Genomic DNA, 26,026 nt, shown 5'->3' with positions numbered 1-26,026 from the left:
TTGCAGGGGAAACTACATGGAGGTGTCAATCTCTTACCATACAAAGAGGGGGTTATTCAAAGAGTAATATTGCACCAAAATGAGCTGCGACTTATCAGGACTTTCTCAATGATGATAGATTGAGACAAATGTTGAAGGAGAGCATTTCCTGAGGTTAAACTTTACAGACGTTGATGACGTCATGAGATGCGGCAACATTTTTCCTCTCCTATTGAACCCTTGCAGATGCTGAATGTACCAACATAAAATGCAAATCTACCAATTTCTGGGGGCATTTTATTTGTATAAATTTGGACACCCAAATTACAGGCCAGGATAAGTATGCTGCACCTCATGCAAAGGAACCATGAATGTGAAAGTGAAACGTAACTTGAGGGGGCAGGAGGAGTAATGGTATTTGTCATACCAAAGTGTACGCCGTTTGTCTCCTCATCATTATGTCCTTTTAAGCGATTATGATTTTTCGAGTTCATTCTATGGGTGTAACTAATGATAAAAAAAGTGTTACATGGCAAGGTTCATCTTTAGAGCAATGTACCATATAACTGGGAAAGCATTACATACAAAGTGTGGACAAGAGTAAAAAAGAGGTCCACATAAGACAGGGTTTAGAAATGCTATGTGGACCTACACATGTGACAGTGTTTGCACCAGTGTTGAAGAATACACACACAAGGCAGGGTTATGTACACTCTGTGGACTTACACACCGCCACACAGTGCTTTCGTCAGTGTTGAAGAATACATTGTGCACAGAACGAAGTAACGTCCACAGAGGTTACATAACACAGACCTAAGTATGTGCGCTTCCGCTGCTTTCAGATTCATGCCTTTTTAATTTAGAGCATGTTTACTGTACTTTGATTAATAAACTACACCTAGATTTCCGAACTGGATAGGATGCTGATTACCGATAGCCTAATGAAGATCTGCTTCGCTCACGAAGAGCCTGACAGAGTAAGCAATCAACACACACAATTTGATCCCCTCGCCTTCTCTAGATTATGCCAACCTAATCAGCTGAAAAGACTGAAATCCTTTGCTGTAATGTTCTCATCCATTAACCCCCCCCCCTTCTCACATCAAACAACTTGTCAGAACCCCCCCCCCCCTTTCCCGTAGGACTGATCAAGCGCACTCGGACCGTTTACTCTAATTGAGGGCAGCGCACTCTTGCGACAGTCCCTGGTATACGCCAGGTAGGTTACCAATTACAGGCGCACACCTGATGATGAAACAGGTGACAAATGCCAAGAGACAGGATCATTAATCTTGTGCACTGTGCCAGTTGCATTAGTAGTAGAAGATAACCAACTGATTGACACAACGTCAAAAGACAAGACAAAGGGGGGGTCAACCGGTAAACAGTGCAGTGTATAAATTACGCAATTAATGTGTGGGGGCTCCGTGACAAATTCTAGTGAAAAATGAGTTCACATTAATCAACTTTACTAGAGGCACAAGGAATATTTTGGTTGAGATGGATGCGGCGCAGTAATGATACTTGATTATCATGCGCATATATTTGGTGGGACTGGGTTAATTTACATTGAATCTAGGGCAAAACTTGTGAGATAACACCATCTGGTTTGTGTGTGGGTGTCTGAGTTTGTCTTTATAGTGCATACATGTTCTTTTTGGGATATGATAGATTTCAGAGGAAGGGTGAAGTGAAGAACATTTCAGTGCTACTGTAGCTACTTGTATATTGATAGCGGTAGCTGTACATGGGCGTGGTTACTCTTTGACAAGGGGGGGGGTTCTTTGGAACTCAAGATCTGGCAGACCCCGGGGGTCACTTGTTAATGTAAAAAAAAATCATTAAAGATGTATGCATGTTCTAAAGTCAAATATTCTTGTCAAGTATTGAGTGATTTGCAATCTGAAACTATAATGTTCCACCTGCACTCTGAAAACAAAAATAGGACTGAACCGTTTTGGATTCATGAACCACAATTATTTGCCTTGTCTGGATTAAGAGGAGCGCTTGAGGTTGAAGTGAAGGAGTTACCACAGATGTCATCTTATTTAATGAAACTCCAAAGCTAACTCGTGTTAACCCGTAAAGTATAACTATTGGAAACTGAGTTGGACTTTGGAAACTCTCTACAGGTTTGAGGTCTGACTAAAACAAAGTTTGCTTAAAGTTGTTTTGTAAGGTATATACTTTTATTTGTTGTTGATCTTCTGTAAAGGCCAATGTCCCTCTGGTAGTCAAATGTGCTTAGCAAAGTTGCTCAGCTAAGCATCTCTCCAAGAATGAGAGGAAGGCTAACCCTGTGCACCTGTATTTCCCAGTAAAGTAAAATCTGCTCGCTAAAACTTTAACAAAAAAATACCTGCTGTTAAATATTAATATGGAATTGCCTTCAGTAGAAGAAATTTTTTGTTGCATACAGATTCCTTCCACTTAAAACCTCCTCATAATTTATTGAGTCAAAAACTCGCTAAGCAGATTCCATCTTCTAAGCATCTCAGCGGTATGATTGAGTCCCGCTAGAAGGCAACCCCCCGATAACATCTTTATGTCTTAACTCTCATCTGTTAACCAGGCGAGTTCTATTTCGTGGGTCGTGTCTGCTCAAACAAGAGGCCGTTACAAGAGGCCCTGATGCTCCTTCAGACCGATGTTCAGAGAAGCATGGCCCGACACTATCGTGATGAAATTAATCTTGACAGTTTCAAGTGAACTGATAGCATGATTTGCGGCAAGGGGATTCCGTGGCCGTGCTTTAAATAAAAATAAAATACCATAAGGTATCCAACATGCCTTTTGAGACTTCAATTCCACCCCCCCCCTCTTTTTTTTCTTTTTTTTTCGGGAGAAATGCAAAGATGATGGGGAATAAATTGTTGTTCTCATTTCCTGCTGTTAAATCAATTGTTTTGTCATCGTCATATTGATGGAGCTTGATTTTTTTATAAAACCTTTCTGAAAAAAAAGTCTTTAAAATCAATTTTCACAGGAACTAGGCCCCATATGTAAGCTATCATCTAGAAGTTGTAATAGTTACAAATATATCATAAATTGACTCACTTTCTCCTTGAAATTGTTTGATGAAATTCAAAAACAAATGAAAGTTGTTGTAATGTAAAATCTGAGTAAAGATCTTTCAGCTTTTTGAAAATAATTTTATTTCAAATTTCTTCTTCCTTTTTCTTTGGCAGTGTCACCTTTCTTGCGTAAGAAGAAAACAGAGCAATTGTTTTTTCCCTTCCAATTCTTCCTTTTTGTTTGGAGGGGGGGGGGATCTCACATTGTTCAGTTCTGTCATTACATAATGTACATAACAATAACCAAATAAATGTTTTATGTTGAACATCACAATTACCCTAATGGAGACTTTCACACAATAATTTCTTTAGAAAACAGAGACCAGATTCAAACACATTAGTTTTTCTTAAAAGAATGATTAAAACCAAGCTTCAACCTCAAGTCTGTCTAAAACAGAAATTTACCATCTTATGAGATGCTGAAAATCAAACCTCATTTCAATCTCTTTATCTTTAAGTCATCAACGACAAATCAAATAATAATTTGGACATCTTCCGTCTCGACTTGACATATTTTCTTCACCACGGATGATGCGATCCATATGGCGAAGCTACAGACCCGTAATCTACGAGGCCATCATAATTGACATGGCAGTCTACTGTTAGTTCAGAATCAAAGCCTAGTGGGAGAGAATTACAGCCCGGATGGAAATGATTTTCGCCCAGCGGGTTTCTGACACCATCTAAACCCGCTCCACGCGTGGCTGTTATGTGGTATGTGGAAGAGGAATTGCTCTTATGTGTGAGACAGCGCCACCAGGAATATAAAATTGGTGCTGAATTTTGGCACCATTTGTATTGGTATAATAGATGTTAGTTGTACATCAAAGAATATGTAATTTGTTTTTTACCCATACACCGATGTGTATACTCAATACTTTCAAGATTCTGTGAAAAATCACTTGGGTGTGATTCAAACCCTCGACCATTGCATTGCTAGAGCAGATGTCTAACCACTAACTAGCCCGTTAGCTAACCCTATGAGTTAGCAGCGGGTACCGCAACGATTTAATACATGTTAGTTTTGCATCGTTTTGCATTATTTATTCATCTGTGATACACAGCATCTTTATGTCTATTATTCAGGCCTAATGCTTAAATAACTGTGTGTTTTACCAGCCCAATGAAGTTTTATTCGCCCAAATTTCAAGCTTGTCAACATTTTATCTGTCTAATGTATTAATGGTAATAAGAGGTGCCTAGTGGGGAAATCAGATATATACCAGTAAAAAAGTAACAGTAATGGACAAGTTCTCTAAACATTATAGTAATAATTTTAAGCTTCTAGACATAAACTGTTTAAGTCTCATGAGTATTCTAGAATTGGGACCTATTAAAGTGCACAAATTTGTTTCCTTCATGTGCTAAAGCAATGTACAAATGTGACCAAAGTAGTCCCAAACATGTTTGAAGACTTGCCACGCCATTAGGTAACAAAAACAAGTTTTGACAATAATTCTGGCGCTATGCAGTCCTTTTTTTTAAAAAACATACCGGGACTGAAGGCAAAAGGTTCTAGTTAACTTCGGCCACACCTTAAATTCTAGAGTTTGTCATTTGAAGCAAAATCACTGGGTTTTATACCAAGGACAAAAATGACAACTTGGTACTTTGAACGAATGAATTGATCTTCGACATACAATCACGACAATTTCCAATGAGATTCCGACCCTTCACCCTTTCAGAGACTGAAATCTTACCTATATTGATTTAAAACTAATTAAAGAGTACGTGTGTTTCTGCTCCTCTCAGACATTAAGTCCGAAAGTTTGTCCATACTGACCACTGAGGGCCCAGTTTCATAAAGCTGCTTAAGCAGAAAATTGTACTTATAAATTTTATGCTTAGCAGAAATGAGCAAGATACCAGTCACAGTTTGTACATGTGACATAGCAGTTTTGGCTGGTAACCTTATTCCGGTAAGCCCAATTTTGTTATGCTTAGCATTCGGCCCTGTAGTAGGTGGTGAAAGACCTCTATACAGCGTGTTACCAACGAGGTTACCTGACACCGGGGATGTATATAACTCTATGACACTGTTTTTTTTAACCTGATCAATAGTGAAATCACTTTTCACACTAGGGCGACAGACTGGTCCCCTCACGGTGACTAGTCATTTACATATACGTGGCAACGTTGTCAATGCCCTTTTCTCAGTTTGCCCAGTTCTGCAGCATCATCACTCTTTGCATAGCCGCATTGTTGTTGTGTCTTTTTAAAAAGCAGCAAGTATTTTTTTCTGGATGCCTTGAAATAATTCTTTGCTCCTCTTTTTGATATAAATGGATGTTTTATTTTTTGCTTTTTTATGCCTATGACGAAGATCATTCGGCCTGGATCAAAAGCTAAGGCCATCTCCCCTACTGGTTTTATATCATATTACTGGACACTAAATCATGAAAAAGAGACAATATTTTGACTCAAAGTAGACATTTCTGATCTCAACTTGTTGTCAATGAACTTTCTAAAATTCTCCCAATAAGCCTGGTTCAATCCTAAAGTAACTGAAAATTGAAATTTGCCGTCATGTAATTCCTGGCGACTTATTTGCCGAAGTACTAAACCCTTTTACCCTGAATCTCATTTTTGTTCTACTCAAGAATCGCTTTACATTGATATTTACTTTCAAATGAATGATCAAAATGACTTTCCATGTTTTTCTCAAAGGAGGTCCCCTACTCATCAAAATCTGACAATTTTACGTAAAAAATAAATAATATAAATAACCAGGATGTTTACATAGGGCTGTTGTTCCTTATAAAATAACAAAATCAGGGAAACACAAATTATGTTGTTGCAAACTTCTGTTTGCCAACCAAAATTACCTGAAATACATATGCAAACAGGGTTTAGCTGCTTGTGTTGAAAATTCAGGCCACTGACACGACCCCCCCCCCCACCCCCACCCCCCCCCAAAAAAAAAAGAAAAAAAAAAAAAAGAAAAAATCAAAATATGGAGGATTTTGAAAAGGGGTTGAATTTAATGCTGCAAATTGCAGAAGTATTTTCAAAAGGTGAAAAGCAAAGTAATACTACCAAAGAAACTGGAGAAAAAAAATTTGTGGATAAAGTCTTGTTTTTTTAACGCTGGTACCAAGAAACTAAAAATACATGCATATTTTGTATTCATTTATGATGGTTGTTAATACAACTCAAGAAAGAGGCCCCCACCCCCCCCAGAAATCTGTGGAAATGCAACTTTCAAAGGACACATTGATAATCACATCACACTGTAGGTGTTGTTTTTGACATGAACAACTCCCCAATAAAGGATAAGGCACAACTCCAAACAGAATTGTTTTAATGAAATTTGAAGGCAATGCCCCTTTAAATCCGTGTACGTGTATGGTTGAAGTCATAGAGAGAGAGAGTGTGCAAGAAAGACAAACAAGGACTAGTCTGAGCTGGGTCCGAAAGCCTGACTCCCATCTTCTTGATTGGGGGGAACATTTAATTTGATCACGAACACATCAATGCGTGCATGATGCAATACAACCTGACATCCCCACATTGTTCCTGTTAATTGTAGATTGCATCCAGGCCTGTCTGCCCGATTCATTGATTTACAAAAAGGGTTAACCTTTACCAAAGTTTGAGAATTCCCGTTTAAATAGGTGTGCCTCGCATAGATAAATCTCGATAGGAGAGACAGAAACCAAGTTTTTATCGTTCTGAAAGTTTAAACTTGTTGTTCTCTGGGGACAGGTGCCTTTCACAAATTGAATACCGTTATTTCATTCAATTCCTAATTGAAGAGTGATTGATAATTTTAACCAAGCATAATTTACATATTTGTTTACAGAAAGAAAAATCTGCGAAAAGGTAGAGCCCATTAGGATTTGTCTTTGCTATAAACAATTCCTTGTTATTAAAATTCCTACAATCTACAATCATTTCCTTCGGTTCAGCTCCCCTGAGTTATTCTCATCTTAAACATTTTCTTCTTGTAGATGCTTACCAAGAATGGCCTTTAGTTTTGCTTTTGGATAAACTTGCATTAAACAAAAAATAACCCAAAACATAATATTTGTATCAACCTTACACCAAGCTTGTGATTCTTCTCATTTTGAAGGTTTTTAACTCCCAACCACCTTCTCTGTAGGGGTAAAAACCCACTCAAACCACAACAATAGACCCTATTGAATATGATGTAAAAATTCAAATATAGCTGCCTTACAACATGGCGTCTGTACGCGTGTGCGTGCGTGTGTGCGTGAATGTGCCGTAGAAATCAAACCGGGAATGCTGCGTCCTGCATGCTTCAATGATGTACGCGTTTAGACGCGCATACGGTTTGCCTAACAAGATGGCGACTTCCAAAGCAAAAAAGGGGTTATTCAATATGGTCTTTACAGGTAAAGTTCTATGAGAAGTAAATTCAACAAAAGTGCATATTACTTCATTTTAAGAGCCAATTTATGTAGTTAGATCAAGAAGGATGCTGTTGATGTCACATTATTGCATTTGCATTCAAAGAACATAAATAAACTAATATGAATATGCATTGAGCATAAATACAAAGGAAATTACTTTTTGCTGGATGTAAACTCATCAAATTTGTGTAATTAATGTAATTTTATTGCATTTGTTTGCATACATGTAGAACTACCAATTAGAATATTCTTTGAGGAGAAAGTACAAGGAAATTACTTCATTTCTTCCCAGCCAGAAATAAACTCATCAGATTTGTGAAAAATATTTGAAGACATAATGTCTGGAAACTTCCACGCTAACCAAAATACCCAGATGACCGCTAACAATCCAATTGTTAAGCTGACAGTAAACAATTCAAAAATTCAAGAAAACAGGGACAAGAAAAAACCACAAATCACCTCCTACATTAAATTTTTGTTCAAAATAAATTGGAAAATGTGGCCGGGGCTATATTTGGCTCCCACCTGATGAAAAATGCATGCATTTTCTTCTCTTTTCTTTTTACTTTACAGCCAAAAGCTGTTAAGAAATGCAATGTTTGAGAATGCATGGGCATGTCCGTGTCCCCATGCTCATGGGGGATTTCTCTTCCCCCATATACCCCCTCTGTAAAAATACCGTGGCGCCGGCGTGACATGATGAGAAATAGATATGCATGGTAGCTTGTATGCAATCCAGTTAATCTTTCTCCAAACCCATGTGCTTTTTTTTCTCCCCTTGGGGTTTTGAAAAAGTATACAACACCACAAAAGTGTTCCTCATCAGTTGTAACTCTGCTAATATCTGTGTATGCGGCGAAAAAAATAAATAAAAAATCATCAGATTTAAGCGTAATCGATTCAGTCGCTCTGCAGACTTACCCCCCCCCTACTTTTTGGCTAATTCTTGCAACACTTGTTCTTCTGATGAGTGAATCGTGCCTGTACGAACCCCACAGAACATTTTACCCAGGGGCGGGTGGCATCATTATGGAAGCGGTTACACTAATGCCCACCAATCACTGATCCGAAGCGGCTTATTAAAATACTGGGGGTTCGAGCTTGGATCTAGGGGCCCCTGGACCCCCCAACTCTCCTCACCGCATCAATACTCCAAACACGCGTTTCATGCTCCAATAATCCCTAAGGATGCAAGAAACCTAAGCAGTAAATTGAGTAATATTACGAACATGCCTGGCAGGTTAGAGAGCTCCAGCACGGCTAAGCATCCATCTCAGCCGTACATCCCGGTTGGAGATTTTTTTCTTCTTCTTACTTTCTGTCAGATCTGGGACATGTTCTCTTTAGATATCTCCTTTTCCGTCGCTCCGTTTGCTGATTGAGACCTCGGGTACCCATTAGCTGGTCAGTAAGTTGCATTAGTATCCAGCAATGTTTTTAATCATATCAATTAAATAATTAACTCATATGTGTTTCTGAGTGGATGGTTGGAGTGCTTGAGGGGTCTTGAAGCAATCCCCCTTCCCTCCCTACACCACCACGTTAAAGAGGATATTCTCCTTCATAATTAAGACATGATTCAACTACTATTAGATATAGCCAGATTGGAAAGTGACTTCTTATATAAATAGTCAAATTTTGACAGTGTGAAAATGACTCCCTAGCGATCTTTTAATGACTTAGAGAGAATTATTAATGTATGTTGTTATCCTGGCTTGACCTTATTGTAATTTTTGATGAATTGTGACACACACAAGACTCCAATGAGGCATAGCTGGGCAAATCTGGGTAACCCTCATAGAAAACCTACATAGAAGTAAGGTGTGCCAAGGTATACCCTGTGCTCCCCTACCCCCCTGTTGAATTTATTTGACAACTTATCCAACCGCACAAATAGTACCAATACGGGTGAATATGAAACAAGAATAAATGTACAGTTTTAGAGGAAACCACGCAATCAGGTAGGGACTGAGGTGGGATTCAAACCAGGGTCCACAGATTTGAAAGACAGGGAAAGAAAACAACTAGCCAACTTGATCCCTTATGCACCAGGAATTTGAAGCACTAAATGGATAAATCATGCGCTAAAGTTGTAATGAGTGAGCAGTGATGCTACGCGCCTGCATTAACTCAACAACGGAAACCTCTCTAAGTTTATCCCTTAATCTAGGAGCTTTGCTTGGTGGATACTCCAATCCAAATACATTCAACTCAGATGCTGCTTCAGTACACGTTTCCACCAATTGAAGAGGGGCTCCAAGGTCAAATTCAAGGTTTTTCTGATCTACTTATTTTCTATGAAAATGGGACAAGAATGACAAGTCTCGAACCTCACATTATAAATGGTGTCAAATGCCACTGTGTTTGATACCTTCAAAAACAATATTTGTCAAAATCCAAACATTTTCAATAAAGTCACATTTCAAATAATGGTATGTCATTATAGCAGAGACCACTGCTGTTTATTCCTGAATTTTGATGGTATTCAATAGAAACCGCATTGAATTTGATCTTTTGACTGAACAAAAAACTTCATCTTTGGAATGTACACACCCTTTTGTTTTTATTTCTGAAGATGATGATACAGTCATGTTTCAAACTTTGCTCTAAAAGTGTATTACACAAATGACACTTTGACCTTGGAGCACTACGAAATGATAAAGAGTAAATAATGGGTAAACAATTTTTTTTTCTGTTTATCAGGAAATTTTGCTGGGTATGTGTTTAATAGTTTTCCACATATAACTCAACAGTATAATTTTGGGGAATAAATCGGTTATATGTGTAAAACATAGAAATTTAACCCAGTGTATGCTGACCTCAGCAGCACTCTGCACTAATGCTAAAAATAGAAGCTCAATACTCAGATCGCTGGTCAAAGAGGTACACAGGCACAAGCAAAAACTCTGTGAAATTTGTTTGCCTAAGCGCAGAATTCCCTGCTTCCATAAGCGCCGATTCTTACGGTCAGAGCCATGAAATTGGGCCTAGATATGCATAAGCTTCCAACTACGCACAACATTCTCCAAGACCTATTCCTATGGTAAAAGTGCAGTCATATAAGAGGGAAGGTTACTCAGGGTTGTGTCTGTATTAATGGCTATAGCTATGGCTACAGTCAGCCATAGCCTCAGTTGCTTACAACTTCACCATGGCCTAGCCAATTACATTTTGGCTGATGTATGTATAATGTCCATTCACTCAGCACTACTTTCCATATCTTATTAAATCAACGTGAGTAGCAGTTTTTTGGTGAAATCCAACTCCAAATCATCTCTCAAGGAGATCAATAGTTGGATCAGTCAAGTACAAGACCGTGAGACGAGGGCCGAGTAGCAATCAAGGTCCGTGCGGATCAAAGGATTAAGCGTAGCTAAATCCCACGATGCTAGACCCTGTTCTGTATGACTATTAAATCAAAAATCCCCCCCCCCCAAAAAAAAAAAAAACAAAAAAAAAACACGAATAACAAAAAAAAACTGAAGCCTTCACTGAAATCTCCGTCATGGCATACTTTGATCTGAAACATGAGCAGCGCCAACATTATCCACACAAATGGGGAGTAATTCATTAGTGGAAGCCAGGGGGATAAAGAAGAGCACTTGACTTATGCTCCTGAAGACTGGACTCCAAATCCAGGCAGGGTCATCTGTCTTACTTAACATCCTTTTACGATAAAATTTGTGGTTGGATATATCTTTTGAGAATATTTGTGTTTTTATATGTGAGTTTTAGTTTTGGGAACAGCCACATTCAGTGTAATCTCCTAGCTTTGGGCCAAATGCATCCCGAGTCTTTATGACCATTTCCTTACTAGGCTGAATATACATATTTTTTTTCTATCATAAATACACATACATGTAGCAGGCTCATTGCTGCACAACCCCCTGCTAAAACGTAAGATTCAAACTGCCTCTAGCTACCGGGCAATCTTGGTGGTCTAGTTGGTATGACACTGCTCTAGAATTGCAAAGGTCGTTGGTTCGAATCCCGGCTGAGTAATATGCCTGTGATTTGTTTTCAGCACTGAACTGGGAAAGAACTGAGTATACGGTGCTAACACACATCGGTGTATTACGTTTAAACCATAGTCAATATTCTTTGTCCCGATGCAAATTTAACATCTGTTATAAGCTCGATGTTGTTCTGTTTTGTATGCTCTACAAAAAAATCACAAGAGAAACTGGCTGTCAATATCCCTTGTGTTCTATTACTTGATACTGGAAACAAAAGTCGCATCCCCTTAAGGTGATCCCTCTCTTGCCACTTGCCAGGATGTATCTTAAACGTGGGTGGGGTCCCTGGATGTAATCACAGTTGTACAGGTTGAATGTCTTCTGACTTCTGACAAGCACACAGAACAAAGATAGGCCGTGTCCGAAACGGCGACTTCGGCTACAGCTCTGGCTAGATCGCGCGCGTCTGCCTATTCTTCAACACTGGTAGACCCGCTGATCTAGACGTAGCTGTAGTCGAAGTCGTCGTTTCGGACACGGCCATATTGACAAAATTGGGAGTCAGCCAACGTTTGGGGGGCTTTCCAGATAGTTTTTGTTATAGAGCTCCGGCACAGTATTCTGGAGGCTAAAGGTCCAATTCCCACTCTGGTAGTAGTAAATGTTCTTCAATCCAAAATTATTTGAAAAACCATACTTCAAGTTTTTGTTTAGGTATTTTCACTTCAGTCATCAGTTTATTATGATAGCTCCATAGGGTGATGTCTACCATGATCAACTTGTGAACATGTCTGTATTCAGAAATTTAAATAGGGCCATTAGCAGTGTTGTAGCTAGACCAATTTTAGTGGTGGGCTCTCAACCCACCAAGGGTGAGCGGATCAACAAAAATATTCATGTTTATAGATATGTGGCAATCATTGCTGAAGTGCAATCTGGAGGAAATCTGTGCGTGGCGGCACACAGTGTATTTAGCTAAACAAAACTGAGTGAAAATGTTTAGTTCTAGGCAGGCCTACCCAGCACCGCCCACCATGTCTACAACACTGGTCATTAGCAACATTGTGCGACCAATCATTTGACACGAATAGGGGAGGGTTGGGCAATAGAGCGTTCAGTGTACGGTCCCTAGCTAACCTTCTTTTAAAACGACTCTGTACTGCATGGTACAATGAGCCTTGGGCAACTGGAAAGGAGCAGGGCACGACTTACTCGCTTACTCATGAATTTTCCATGAGGAATAGTTAAGTTTATTCAGAACCTTTGCTGATGCATTACATGTCAGTTTACTTGATGACTTTTTTTATTTTGTTTTACTCCATGTAAATGTTTGAATACAAGTATGACTGGTTAAGAATCAGTAAAACTACTGGCTTTAGCTTTTTATCCAAATGAAATAAATCCAATGAGGTAAGGCTTTATATGACTTTGTTAAATAGGAAGTCACACTTCTTGCACAGATCTTGTGTTTTTGTCTCATGCAACTTCCAAAAACTTTGCAGTTGCATTGACACAGGTTACACATGATACAGCACAGCACAATCTTCATATAAGCATTGAGTTCCTGTTAAATGTAAATTGCAGACAGACTGTCTGCCGTTTCATTGATTTCGCAAAGAGCGAACTTTTTCCTCCCAAGAAACTAACAAGTGTGGATTGCAAGGGGGAGGGGGTGGGGGGGGGGGCACTACACGACACAAATGTGGAGACAACCTTTGACTGAAGAATACTAAGGCTTCATGTAAGTACCACTCGCTTGTCTTGAAGTTGGACTATGTATGGATGCCCACACGGCCGTTTAATCTGGAGGGCCATTTAACACACTCTCATTGGTCTATCAATATATGACATCGCATGTCTTCCTGATCAGCCAATGAGATTACGTACATTTGTCATACAGATATCCATGGGTACATGAACATCTGACCATGTCTCTGAATGTATGAGAGCATTACACGAGCGCACCGTGACATACAGAAGTAAACATTAAGCACGGAGTGTTCCGTGTTATGTTTCTGTATTGACTGCTTTTTAAAAGGTCATATTCGCCTTTTTTTTCTTCTTATAAGTGAATATGGGCCATTAACAGATAATCAGATAGATTTCTGAGCGTTTTAAAGTTTGCTTCGTGTGAAATTGGCGTGTCTCAGAGAAAGGGCAAAGGGTCTCTTACTTGTATTGAAAACCAACCAAATAGTTTGTCTCTTAAAGACAGTGGACACTTTTGGTAATTGTCAAAGACCAGTCTTCTCACTTGGTGTATCTCAACATATGCATGAAATAACAAACCTGTGAAAAATTGAGCTCAATCGGTCATCGAAGTTGCAAGATAATATTGAAAGAAAAAACACCCTTTTCACACGAAGTTGTGTGCGTTTAGATGGTTGATTTCGAGACCTCAAGTTCTAAACTTGAGGTCTCGAAATCAAATTCATGGAAAATTACTTCTTTCTCGAAAACTACTCCACTTCAGAGGGAGCCGTTTCTCGCAATGTTTTATACTACCAACCTCTCCCCATTACTCGTTACCAAGTAAGGCTTCGTGCTAATAATTATTTTGAGTAATTACCAGTAGTGTCCACTGCCTTTTAAGACACTGGACACTATTGGTAACTGTCAAAGACCAGTCTTCTCACTGGCTGTATCTCAACATATGCATAAAATAACAAACCTGTGAAAATTTGAACTCAATCGGTCATCGAAGTTGCAAGATAATAATGAAAGAAAAAACACCCTTGTCACACGAAGTTGTGTGCTTTCGAGACCTCAAATTCGAATATGAAGTCTCAAAATCAAATTCGTGGAAAATTACTTCTTTCTCGAAAACTACGTCACTTTAGAGGGAGCCGTTTCTCCCCATTACTCGTTATCGAGTAAGGTTTTATGCTAATAATTATTTAGAGTAATTGTAATAGTGTCCACTGCCTTTAACCCAGAGGAAAAAATATTACCACTTTTTCTAGTTGAGCAAAGACAGGTAGCTGTGCACCATTAATACAAATAAAACAAATATCCTAATATGCTAAGCTTTTCATCCTGGCAACCAGCTTCATGCGTTATGATCCATTTAGGTTAAGAAAGATCTTACATTTTCAAGACTTCACCAGACATGATATTTGGTCCTTGTAAAAAAAAAAGGGGGATATTTTTATCAAGTACAGGGGCTAACCTAAATGTTTACACAAGGTGACGCCTTTAAAGAAACTTTTTTTTTAGGCTATTTAATCACAATTTGTATGATTTTTCCGAAGGGCAAATAAATCAGAAATCCGACTTGAAAAGGAACAATGTCATGCCTGGACTACTCTTACTGTAGTTTCTCTTTAAAACCCAACTCCATGATTGGCCCACGTACCTGTGCTCCATGAGTAGCTAAATGAAATTGACGAGTCCCCAAACATCCCTCCGATTCCCCCAGAGACCGGCGTGAAGAAAAACTCCAAGAACACCGGAACAATGAAAGTCCAAAGAAGCTCCATGACTATGCCCGTCTTCGTCGTCGTCGACACCACCACGGAATAGTATCTTTTTCTGCTTCTTATTATCTTCCTTCCTCAGTCCCACATAACCTGCCACGATAGAAAAGAGAGAGAAGAAAAAAAATCCCAAGGGACTGATTGAGATTCTTAAGATAAAGCCAGAGGGATTTATCTGACACCCTTTCAGGTCACATTTCATCAAGCTACTTAGGGTGTTGCTTGGGTAGCATGTGTTATCGGAGCACGTTATTATTCTTACATCAGGTTAAAGAAAATCAAGATATATCGAAGTAAACACATATTTTGGGAATTTAATCAACTTAATTTGTGTCCTTTACATATTGATGAGGAAATAGATATAGCTGTTAAACTGCTCACCAACCAAAATGACCTATGGTAAAAATGAGAAAAATAAATGGCCTGAAGTTTCGACCCAAAATCTTTCTTTTACTCTTAGCCTTCGAAAAAGACTCTGCAAGAGTCGAAACATCAGGCCATTAACTATTTTTATATTTTGATGGTACAGGTTGGAGTTGTGTAGGGGTATGACATCTCCCATCCAATAGTGGCTGACGTTAGCCTTCGTGAAGGGGTCAAAAACGTCCAGCCTGAAGGCAGGATAGAAAAACTAAGCATAAAATTGTGTCTCTTAGCTCACCCTGTCTGCCAAATTTACAGTTTAACAAACTTATGGCCAATTCTTTAATATTAGAGATTAAGGAATTCTTCTCGGCGGGATTTGGAGATCACATTGGCTCCTGGATGACTCCTATCCATTTTGAGACTACAAATACAACTTGTAACACAGATTTGTCTGGTAATGAAAATTGACCAGAGATGAGGGTGAGTTTCTCCTCCAGGTATTACTTGTGGCGCCGAGAAAATCCTCTCAACATTTAGGTCTTTTTCACACCCACTCAGGTAATCAAAAAAGACAAGACAGTTGCCAAAAAATTGTTTGCAAAGAAAAATACAGGAATCCTTCCCAACCTACAACAAATATGTGATGCTATCAAGCTAACTGAGTCGTTTATTGGAAATATCTTTAAGTAAATTCAAACCCCAAATATAATTATTTTCTTTTACATTGCAACTTACTCTCTGATAAATAACAGCAAAATTATTAAAGTTAGCATTGAAATAAAATGTTGCAGTAAAATTTCAATTAACAACTCGTCTTTTAACCCTTTTTCTCAGTTTTATTATCTCACATTTCTTGGTATTTCTACTTTGACAAATTTTTAAACCAAAGGTGATATTATCAACCATTGAAGCATAGATCAGGCTCTTTTCAAATGTGTAAAAAAGAAAGAAAAATGACCTAGGTTGGCAAACGCCTCGATTTGCTGAATCGCATCACATTGTCACAAATACTGATACTGTTTAGTGCAATTGCTGATGATTTCCGACAATAAATTACGAGAGTGTTACCAGATAGATCTCTTCCGACAATCAGTTACACAAGAGGGTAAAGAATTCATGGATTAAAAAAAAAAAAAATTGGCGTCACAGCATTGGATGAAACAGCAGGTGCCAGAAAGAGAAATTACTTTTCTTAAGATAGAATTGAGTGGAGATATATATTCCCGCGAGGTTTCAACATCTCATACAGGGAATTCATTTTGCCTGGTGCTACGGGGGAAAGCAAAAATTAACTGAACGGATCTGGGGAGATGCACTTTGAGAGCAGTACCCACCTTGGGATATTCAGTACATTGTTATTTTTGTTGTTGAATTATTACGCTGTGAAAATATAGCAGGGTCTCCGGGGTTTGATGTGTATTGATTACTGCCTGGAAAAGTTGCTTTTAATAATGATAAGAAAATTAAATCAATACTTTTTTTAGCATTTTCTATCAGTGAAAAATAGGTATATAATGGTTATTTTTAAAGCACCCGTAAAAAAAGTGGCAACACATTGAAGTAGAAAATTAGAGTTTACAAAATGTTTCTTGTGTAGATTTTAAACTGTTCTTGAATATCCAAAGTGATTTTGAGTATCACAGTTTCAGGTAGGGAGTTCCAAAACCTCAGTGCTGTGATCTTGACTTCTTTGCCACATTGATGATTTGCCATTTTTTTTTTTTTTTTTTTTTTTTTTTCATGAAGAAAATTTTCTTGTGAAGACCGTATGCCGCGATGCCCTGGGGCATAACTTAAAGACAAGTTTTAAGATTTGTTAACTTTCAAGGAACCTGATTTGTCTATTCCTTTTGGATGCTCACTTGTTCAGACATGGTATTTAGCCCTTGGAAAAATGTAGGACAAATTGAATGGCTACAAGGGCTGACCCACATGGTATGTAGGGCAAAAAGAATTCAGAAATCAGACATGTATGAAGAGTATCATGCCTGGGGCCAAATTTCATAGAGCTGCTGCTAACCAGCTTGGTATTGTATACAGCTAAGTCAATTTGTGTAAAAGTATTTTTATTTTCTCAGTCACAGTTTTATTCTGGGGAATGTAGTTTTTTTTATTGACGTGTAATTGTCCTGCCAGTTTTACAAGTACAAAAAGTAAGTGAATACAAATCTCAGGAAATTTTGTAGAAAATGGCTGGAAAGTGGAGAATAAGTTTAGTATTTTGCTTAAACAAAAAAAACACCAGTTAATTTCACCTTAAATTTCTTTTTATTACAAATATACCCAGTCCATTTGAAGAAGATACAGAAGAAAAAAACCCTGCTCATCAACTCTAAGTAACAAAAACAAAACATACCACAGCCAGATAAAAACAAATCTTCCAAGAATTGAGTAAAAAGTGGAGTGGATTCTCTAAGTTTGTCCAGGCGTATGGCATCCACCATCCTTTCTTCTTAATGGAACCAAACTGAAGGATGATTACTAAATAAACATGGGCCATGTCAAACTCATGACGGTCTCTCCTCAACCCGCCAATGCGTGCGATACATATACAATTTCAGCCGGTGCGTGTGCATACTGTACACACAGTAGCCAATTACAATTGTCACAATCTGCTTAGTTGAATCAAGACCAGCTATGGTTACACGGTATGGAAATTAACTGACGGGGGTTGAGAGAGAGAGAGACAGACCCGAGCAGAAAAGAGGAAATGTAGGCTAATGCATCGAAGCTGTCAGTGAAACAAACAAGTTCATCTCTTCATTTTCTTAAGACATCAGGGAGATGACTGGAGAGTTGTATCTAAGGCATTAATTTAGATCGGCGGGGCTTTAAGGATGGGGAAAGTCAATCAAATGAAAGACGAATCTAATGTCTATGTGGCGGCTTCAAATGCTGGGTGGTAGAAGACAAGTGTTTGTTTGTCTGGTTGGAAATGAGTTTTACTCCATTTGAATAAAATCCTTTGGTTCTTATTTGTGAGTTGGAGATAAAAGTACCCCCTTGATTGAAACACGTCAAATGCCACCACAGGCACTTTCCTGTCAAACTCAAAACTGATGATTTTGTTTTGAGATCATTAATTTCTATAGAATCATCACAAAACGCCCAAACATTGCTAATCTTTTGTATTTCTTATCAAATCTACGTGGTTTTTTTTTTTTTTTTTTTTTTTTTTTTTTTTTTTTTTCAATACAAAATTCTACAGAAATAACACGAAACAGAAAATTTAGTTTTGTGTTTGGAAATTTGGATACTATAAGAAAAGTTTTCAAACATACTACATTGGAAAATTTCACATCTAGATAGGTCCTTTGATTTGACCTCTTCATAATGATAACAGGTCAGATCTTGCAGACGAATGCAACTGCTATGGGCGTTTCGGCACAAGCTCCTTTTGATAATTAGCCCATGTAAGAATTAGAGCTTTTATTATAACACCAAATTAAGGCATATAGTAAGTATTTGTTAACATACAGAATTTTTTCGACACAACACATTGTTATCTTGTGTAATATTTTGGTTGTCATCACTTTAACTTTCATTTTACAGTTTACAACAAAAGTCACATTAAAAGTGCATAATATTGCAAAAGACTTTATACATTAAGGCTCGGTTTATGTACGGAAAGAGAAAATACTATTGAATGGATTTTCATGAAGGTTAAGAGAGTACAAATTTGGTTACATCATGCATTACAGATCTGAAATCATGATCCTTTATATTGATTTTTTGCTATGAGATTAAATTGCTCACAGGAGACATCCACTTTATATGCTGCCCTCTGTTGGTGGGTTTTATTAAAGGCTATAGCTGGTAAGCTGCCGTCAGTATTCTTAGCAACTATTTATCCATGTCAGACCATGGAGGAAGGAATGGTCATGCAGACTATCCTAATAAGTATGCAAACCACTCAAGTTCAATGAAAGAGGAAAATTTAGAGTGAAACCCCTTTACTCATTTATAAAACTCGAAGGGAATGGGCTAAAAGAAAGGCTTTAAATCTTTAATATTTTGGCACCATCTTTCTTAGGTGTGGTGTTGTGGGCAGCCGAGTGTGGGTTCAAATCATGGTCATGAAACTTGTGCCATTGGGCAAGGCACTCGACCATAATTGCTTTGTCAAAAGTTGGGAAGGTATTGCATTCTGCTGTACCAGCAAGGCTCCAGGTGGATGGAACCAATGCCTGTTTCAGCCCCAGGAGTAGGTCGCAGCGTGCCCCTGGTGACAGTTGATTTTGGTTGACAGCCCAAATAAGTCAAGTGTAGCCCTCACCTTGAAGTGGTTGTCTGGCCTTGTCATGTAGGAAAACACTGGTTAACGATGCAATCCCAATTTTGTATAGAGATATTTTTTAATTTCTCAAAGGCCTGCTGCTCTCTCTCTCTTTCATATGAACTGTACGTTAAACATTTGTGAGATTCTGCTCATAATATCTTATGGGAACAGTTTTGTGAACCTGAAGTACAACACCCTTTACAGTCTGGGGCAAATTTCATAGAGCTGCTTAAGCAAAAAATTTGCTTAAGCACGAAAATGGCTTGCTTATTTTACACAAGTTACTGGCCACAATTTCATGACATATACATTCCCTGTGACTGGTAGTTAGCTGTTGTTTACTTTAGCATAACAATTGAGCGGAGTCCTGGCCGGTAATCTGATTTTACTAAGCATGATTTTTTTTGCTTAAGCATAATGTTGTGCTTAAGCAGCTCTATGAAATTGGGCCCTGCTCATAAACCATCACAATATGCCCCAAAATGGCAAATACTGTTGTTGTCTTTCAGTAAGAAAGAGAGTTTAGATTCTAGAGTAGATAAGGTTAACATGGGAAAACATTATAAAATGTCAATTGGGGACGAGACCTTTTCTTTGATCTGGTTTTTGGTCGAGTGGAAGTAGGTCAAGTCTTACAGCTGTTTGCAGCCGGGCATTTTGAAACAAGCTGCTTTCAGCCGAACGCTAAGGTATCTTTTTTAAGAGACTGTGGGTGCAAACCAAACCTGTTCTTATACTTCTTGGGTGTTCTAAAAAGTTACAGTACATTTTATTGTTAAAAAAGATCTACCTTAGCATTTCACCCTGTTCTTAAAAAAAATACAACATGCTAAGCAGAATAAGTGTTCAATGTGTTTTGAAACTAATTATATTTCACTCAAATTATGGACCTGTATAGTAGAACTTGCCATCCTTTATTTTTTTTACTAGGAGCACCTCTTCCCTTTAAGCTCAGTAATTTTCACCATGAAACTTCCCAATCGGATTATATCTGAATTACAAATACTCTAGCCAGCTTACCCACAAGCACCTGGTTGGATGTAATAATAGCGACTTCCTTCTCATTTTTTGCTTCTTAATTCTGTTTCTTAATTCTGTTTCTCCAAGTGGCCGTGCGAGACCTGGGTGAGAGGGAAGATGGGGATGGCTGCTCCTTAGCACCAAGGTGATGATGAGAGGACGACAAGAAGATGACTAATGATCTCAAGTGATTTACGATGTGATACTTTAACTAGGGAGACCTATGAGGCCCAATGTCAACGACCTTGCCTGGGACACCTGTGTAAAACATCTTCCGAAAAAAATGTGTGATGTAAGGTCGCTTTATTTAGAAATCGCCGCAGGGGATGGACCAATGGGATCGCTTTGCTGCTCATGAATATGCCAATTGGGTGTTGGACTAGTGTTGGAGTGTCCGTTGAGTGAATCATAGCATGGGAATATATACAACATGAAAGTTGATGAGCCAAACAAGTCAACCACGGAATTGAAATAATATACCGTAATTACCCTGGCCCTAATTATCCTTCCAGAGAGGTTTGGATTTCCAGGACTAATTATGTGAGTGCTTCGCCCATTCATAAAAAATAATACATGTAGACCTATGGAGCGACTACGTACAGTAATAGCGTACAATGTTAGGTTGTAATAATAAGTCATAGAGTCGTAAAGACCATGAGTCAACAGATCTATTGTGATCCCCTATTATCCAACCTTGACCATGACTGTCTTCCAAAATAACATTTCAACCGCATGAACTATTTTTCTGAAATGATACTCTTCTATTAGTTAAAACCACAACGTCTCAATTCAAATTGAACAAGGTCATAACTACTTGAATACAACAGTATCTGCAAGTACGTATTGGTAACATTTAAAGGGTCTATGTAACTTTTGCAGGACAAAATACACAATGTCCACAGATTTACACTAAACTTACACAGTTTGAAGGTAATGATAGTAGAAAGCTGCCCTGAAAATACTATGTGCTGAAGTGCTGTAGTTTTTGGAAGATGAGTAAAGCAATGTCATGAAAAAAATGTTCGTCTCATGAGACGAAAATTATTTTAATCATTTACAAACGGATTTTCATGACACTGTTTTACTCGTTCCTCAAAAACTACAGCACCTCAGTATTAAGTAAGATTTGAAGGGAAGCGTTCCACTATCAATATCTTCAAACCCTGTAAGTTTAATGTAAGTCTATGGACATTTTGAAAAAGTACCCAAATCCTTTAACAGTCATAAAATCCATAACATGCCTACAATGTGCTTTAAGAAACCGATGAAATTCAATAGGTCATACAAAACCCACACAATAAATTGTTTGAATCAATCTCAGCTAGTATGAAACATAATAACCCTACAGCTTGGCTTCTGTCAACTGTTCTGCAAACATTGTACGTAATTCTTTTCAATGTATATTTTTAAACAAAAGGACATCATATTTTGTTTCACAATTGACTCCATGACCTTTACGATTGAAAAACAAACCCCCAGATCAAAGGAGCGAAAAAACAAGAGAGTAAGGTTCAATGTGCCATATGGAGTAGAAAACTCAGTCTGAATACAGAAAAGCACTCGGCAAAATAATTTGATTTAAGAACAAACATAGTGGAGTGAACTGCACAGAACAGCCACAGAATTGCTGAAGAGCAGTACAATAAATTCTGCACATAACAGAGGAGACAGAGAATTGTTACAAAGAAGAAGTGTAAAGAAAATAGCTATCAAAGCCTAAAGCATAGAAAGCATTTCTGAGAATTTCTATATTGACGATGTGTTTAGAAAAAAACTAGCAAAGCATGAAGCAAAACTGTGAGAGAGAATAAAATCAGCCATGTGTGTAAACTTGAAAGAAGTCTAAAAAATTAGGGTCCTAACAAAGATGCTGAGCAGAAAACACTGTTTAACAAATGCACTTGCTTAGCGAGAAATGGAGAGAACACCAGTCGCAACAAAGTAGATTGTTGGCAGGATATCTACTTCTGCTAAGCAAGGTTATTCTGTAATACTCGCTTAAGGTAGAGCTTAGAAAACATGCTCATCGGATACACAACAAATCATGAAGGACCCTGTGACACTGATAATCAGCAAAGTAGAGCACAAGAACAGAACCATACCAAGCATTAAACACAGGGGACTCTGGTTAACCTTTCTTTTGTAGAGCATGTAAAACACAAGTGGACTTCAATGCATACAAGCGCTCTGCAGAAATGAACTCTATTCATTAAAGGAACATGTTGCCTTGGATCGGACGAGTTGGTCTTTGAAAAGCGTTTGAAAAAGTTTGTTATGAAATGAAAATGGTTAGAAAAATATGTTAAAAGTAGAATATAATGATCCACACAAGTATTCCTCGAAATTGCACGGTTTTCCTTTTACATCGCAAACTAACATGGTCGGCCATTTTATGGAGTACAATTTTCAAAATGGCCGACCGTGTTTCAAAGAGCAGACAGAATGAAACAGAGCAGACTAGTACAACCTGATCACAAGAAAAATTCAGAGATAATTTAGGGGGCCAAACCAAACAGCACAAATAAGCGCACAGAACGGCAGAACACAGCAGAACATTAATTACAAAATTCTCTGCAGAGCTGTACAGAACAATGCAGAACAGTGTACAGACCAAACTGTGTAGGAGTGAAGATCAGTTGATGTGGAAAAACAATGAATCTTTTCTGGCAGTCGGAAAAAAATCTAAATTTGGTGAGGTGCCATTTCTCATGCATCACTACAGCAGAACATTGAATCAAAACTTTTTACAGAGCTCTACAGAACAGTACAGAACACTGCAGAACACTGCAGGCCACACAGTGCAGTATAGAATCCCAGACTAGCAGTTGGAAAAGATCTAAATTTGGTGAGATGCCATTTCTCATGCACCACCACAGCAGAACATTGAATCAAACACTACAGAACAGTACAGAGCACCACAGAACACTGCAGACCACACAGTGCAACAGACCATCACAGTTGATGCAGAAAATCAATGAAGCTTTTCTGGCAGTTGGGAAATAACTAAATTTGGTAAGATGCCATTTCTCATGCATCAATTCCTTGACAACACTCATCTTGATCTCTTAGACTGACAGCAAAGAAAGATAACACAATCTAGGTTGAATAATAATTAACGAGGGTAATGTATAGTAGACATCACACACATGATGCCAACTGGAAAGTACACACATATAGTAAGACTACAGAGGAAGTGAACAAACAAAATATGTACATCAAAATGACAGATTACTTGAGCAAAACAAAATTGTTTTCCGTCATTTCATTGCAAGAGTGGATGAATGTGCCTCTATAGAGTATAAGATTATAGAAGGAATAAGACTCATTTAATTTTCAAACGATTGGCTTTGGAAGCACAATGTAGTCTCTGAACTCTAACAAAATATATTCTGCGACAGTACAATAAAATTGCAAGACAAGATCTTAAAAGAACATAACCTACACAGCAAGGTGGATATACAAATTGTGTACGGCAGACACCACCACACACATGATTCCAACTTGAAAGTACACATATATAGAACACACAGTAAGGCTTTAAAAAAAAATTATGTTGGCATAACCCGACCTACCCTAAAAATTCGACCGACCATGGGTATTTTTATTTTTTATGATTAAAATCTATTAAAGACATAAAAATAAAATAAATATCATCAAAAGTTTAAAATAATATACTATTTGTTGTGTGTAGCCTTGTTTTCTTTTGTTATAGTGTATACTACCGGCTTAAACAATTAGAAGACATGTCATTTTCGTTGCTGGGAAGAGGGGGGGGGGGGGGGGGGGGGGGGGGGAGACACAAAAAAAAATCCCTACCTACCTACTTTTTTTGGGGGGGGGCCGTTACGCCAACATAACATTTTTTTTTTAAGCCTAAGGCTTATTATAATATTGATTTAAGTATACAGAGTGAGTGAAATAAAAGATACTTACCTATACTCCAAATCCACAGTCAAGTCCAACAAGCTATGAATCCGTAACTTTATCTGATCAATTTATCCAACGTTCCAACCACAAGTTAAAAACGTCCCGCTTTGGTCACCAGATGGAGACTCAAACTAAAGTCCCAAGTCACACCATAAAAATCCACAGAAGAAAATTCCAAGTTCTGCAAAATCGACCACAGTTTACTCCTTTCTTGTATTTTTTTTTTTCCCACTAGAACAAACTCCAAGAACCCTCCTTGTCCTCCACGGTGGCCAACTTCATTTGTATGTCACATACAAAATGCAGTCCATGTTGTTAGAACCAACGATGTAGAAGCGCCGGCGTTGCTTCAAAAGCGACAGGAAATATTAATGAAGCAGGCGTGATAGAAGGAAGGCAGCTGATGGCACACAGAGAGATGAATACAAGATCGGCGAATGGACTGCATTCCGGAATGGGCTCACTCAGTCATGAAAGATTTCTCCTGTGAACATTAAGACCGAGAGAAAAGAGAGGAGAAAATGTAGTCCAGCAGTTGAAAATGTCACAAAGTTACAATAGTCAGGAGCAAAACAGAGCTTTTTTTTTTACCCCCACAACAAAAATGTGGATCGAGAGAGAGAGAGAGCTAGAAAGAATGAGTGTGATCACTGTTGGGGACTGGCCGTACTGATTGGCCAACAGTCAATGCACACATGCCAGCCAGCCACACACACACAGCATAATGCATGCAATCATCAGCCACGTACGTACTACTAGCACTGCTCTAACAAAGTAAAAATCACTGACAATGTAATTCACACCACTGTGTGGGGATGAGGTTTTTCTTGATGCAGTGTATCCAAGGGAGGGGAGGAAACGGATTCTACCTTAAACCAGGTTATAAATAAAACAATAGTCGTCTCAGTCATCGTCAATCTCAATCTCGTTTTTGTTTTTTTCTTTTCTTTTTATCTTCACATTTTCTTTTCAATAAGTAATTCACACTTTCAAAATTTATGCACACGTCTGCAATGTATACCTGGTTTACACAAACATTGTAATTCTATCAGATCTTTATTAATGAGAAAATAGAGTAGCTGTTGCAAACTGCTTATCAACCAAAAGGACCCACACATGTATGTTGTAAACACACAAAAGCAGTTTGTTTTCTGCTTCACTTTTTGTCCTACTATCATGCTGGCTCCATTTTTATTAGCTCTGTTACGAAGTTTCTTTTATCCAATTTATTGGTCAATTTGTTACCTGTAATCATCAAAATGAATCATTATCCTGAGTCAGTATGAAATAAATTGTGTTGTTTTAAAATGGTTCATGGCTGGATGTTTCAACCCTAGCAGAATCTTTCTAAATGGCTTTATTAACGAGTGGATAAGAGACAAACGGAAACACACAAAGAAGACATGTCAAATGAATGGAATTCTCACTTGGTCTTTTAAGGGGCACATTTATTATGGAAGTATTTCTTGCATTCATGGATAATAGTTTGTGGCCTGACGTCTTGACCCTAGCTTTCCTGAATGCTTTATTAACGAGTGGAGAAGAGACAAACGGAAACACAAAAAGAAAGCTGTGT

General features: G+C 38.2%; 1 protein-coding gene across 5 annotated transcripts in view; it reads right to left on the bottom strand.

The window, feature by feature from the left end:
• LOC117288167 (thrombospondin type-1 domain-containing protein 7A-like) overlaps positions 1–26,026 on the bottom strand; it is a 116,788-nt gene that overhangs the window by 65,441 nt on the left and 25,321 nt on the right. For 3 of the 5 annotated variants that reach the window (XM_033768891.1, XM_033768894.1, XM_033768895.1), the window contains exons 1-2: positions 24,457–25,134; positions 14,738–14,951 (exon numbers count right to left, since the gene is read on the bottom strand). In XM_033768891.1, coding sequence (XP_033624782.1) covers positions 14,738–14,861 — 124 coding nt within the window. In that variant the 5' untranslated portion in view covers positions 14,862–14,951; positions 24,457–25,134. Of the gene's footprint in view, positions 1–14,737; positions 14,952–24,456; positions 25,135–26,026 lie in introns of those variants that run through there. The other 2 variants (XM_033768892.1, XM_033768893.1) reach the window with 1 other exon arrangement.

This window comes from Asterias rubens, chromosome 3 (genome assembly GCF_902459465.1).
Source record: "Asterias rubens chromosome 3, eAstRub1.3, whole genome shotgun sequence".
Taxonomy (NCBI): domain Eukaryota; kingdom Metazoa; phylum Echinodermata; class Asteroidea; order Forcipulatida; family Asteriidae; genus Asterias; species Asterias rubens.
The sequence above is the reverse complement of the archived record's forward strand: the minus strand, read 5'-3'. Positions and strand labels throughout refer to the sequence as shown.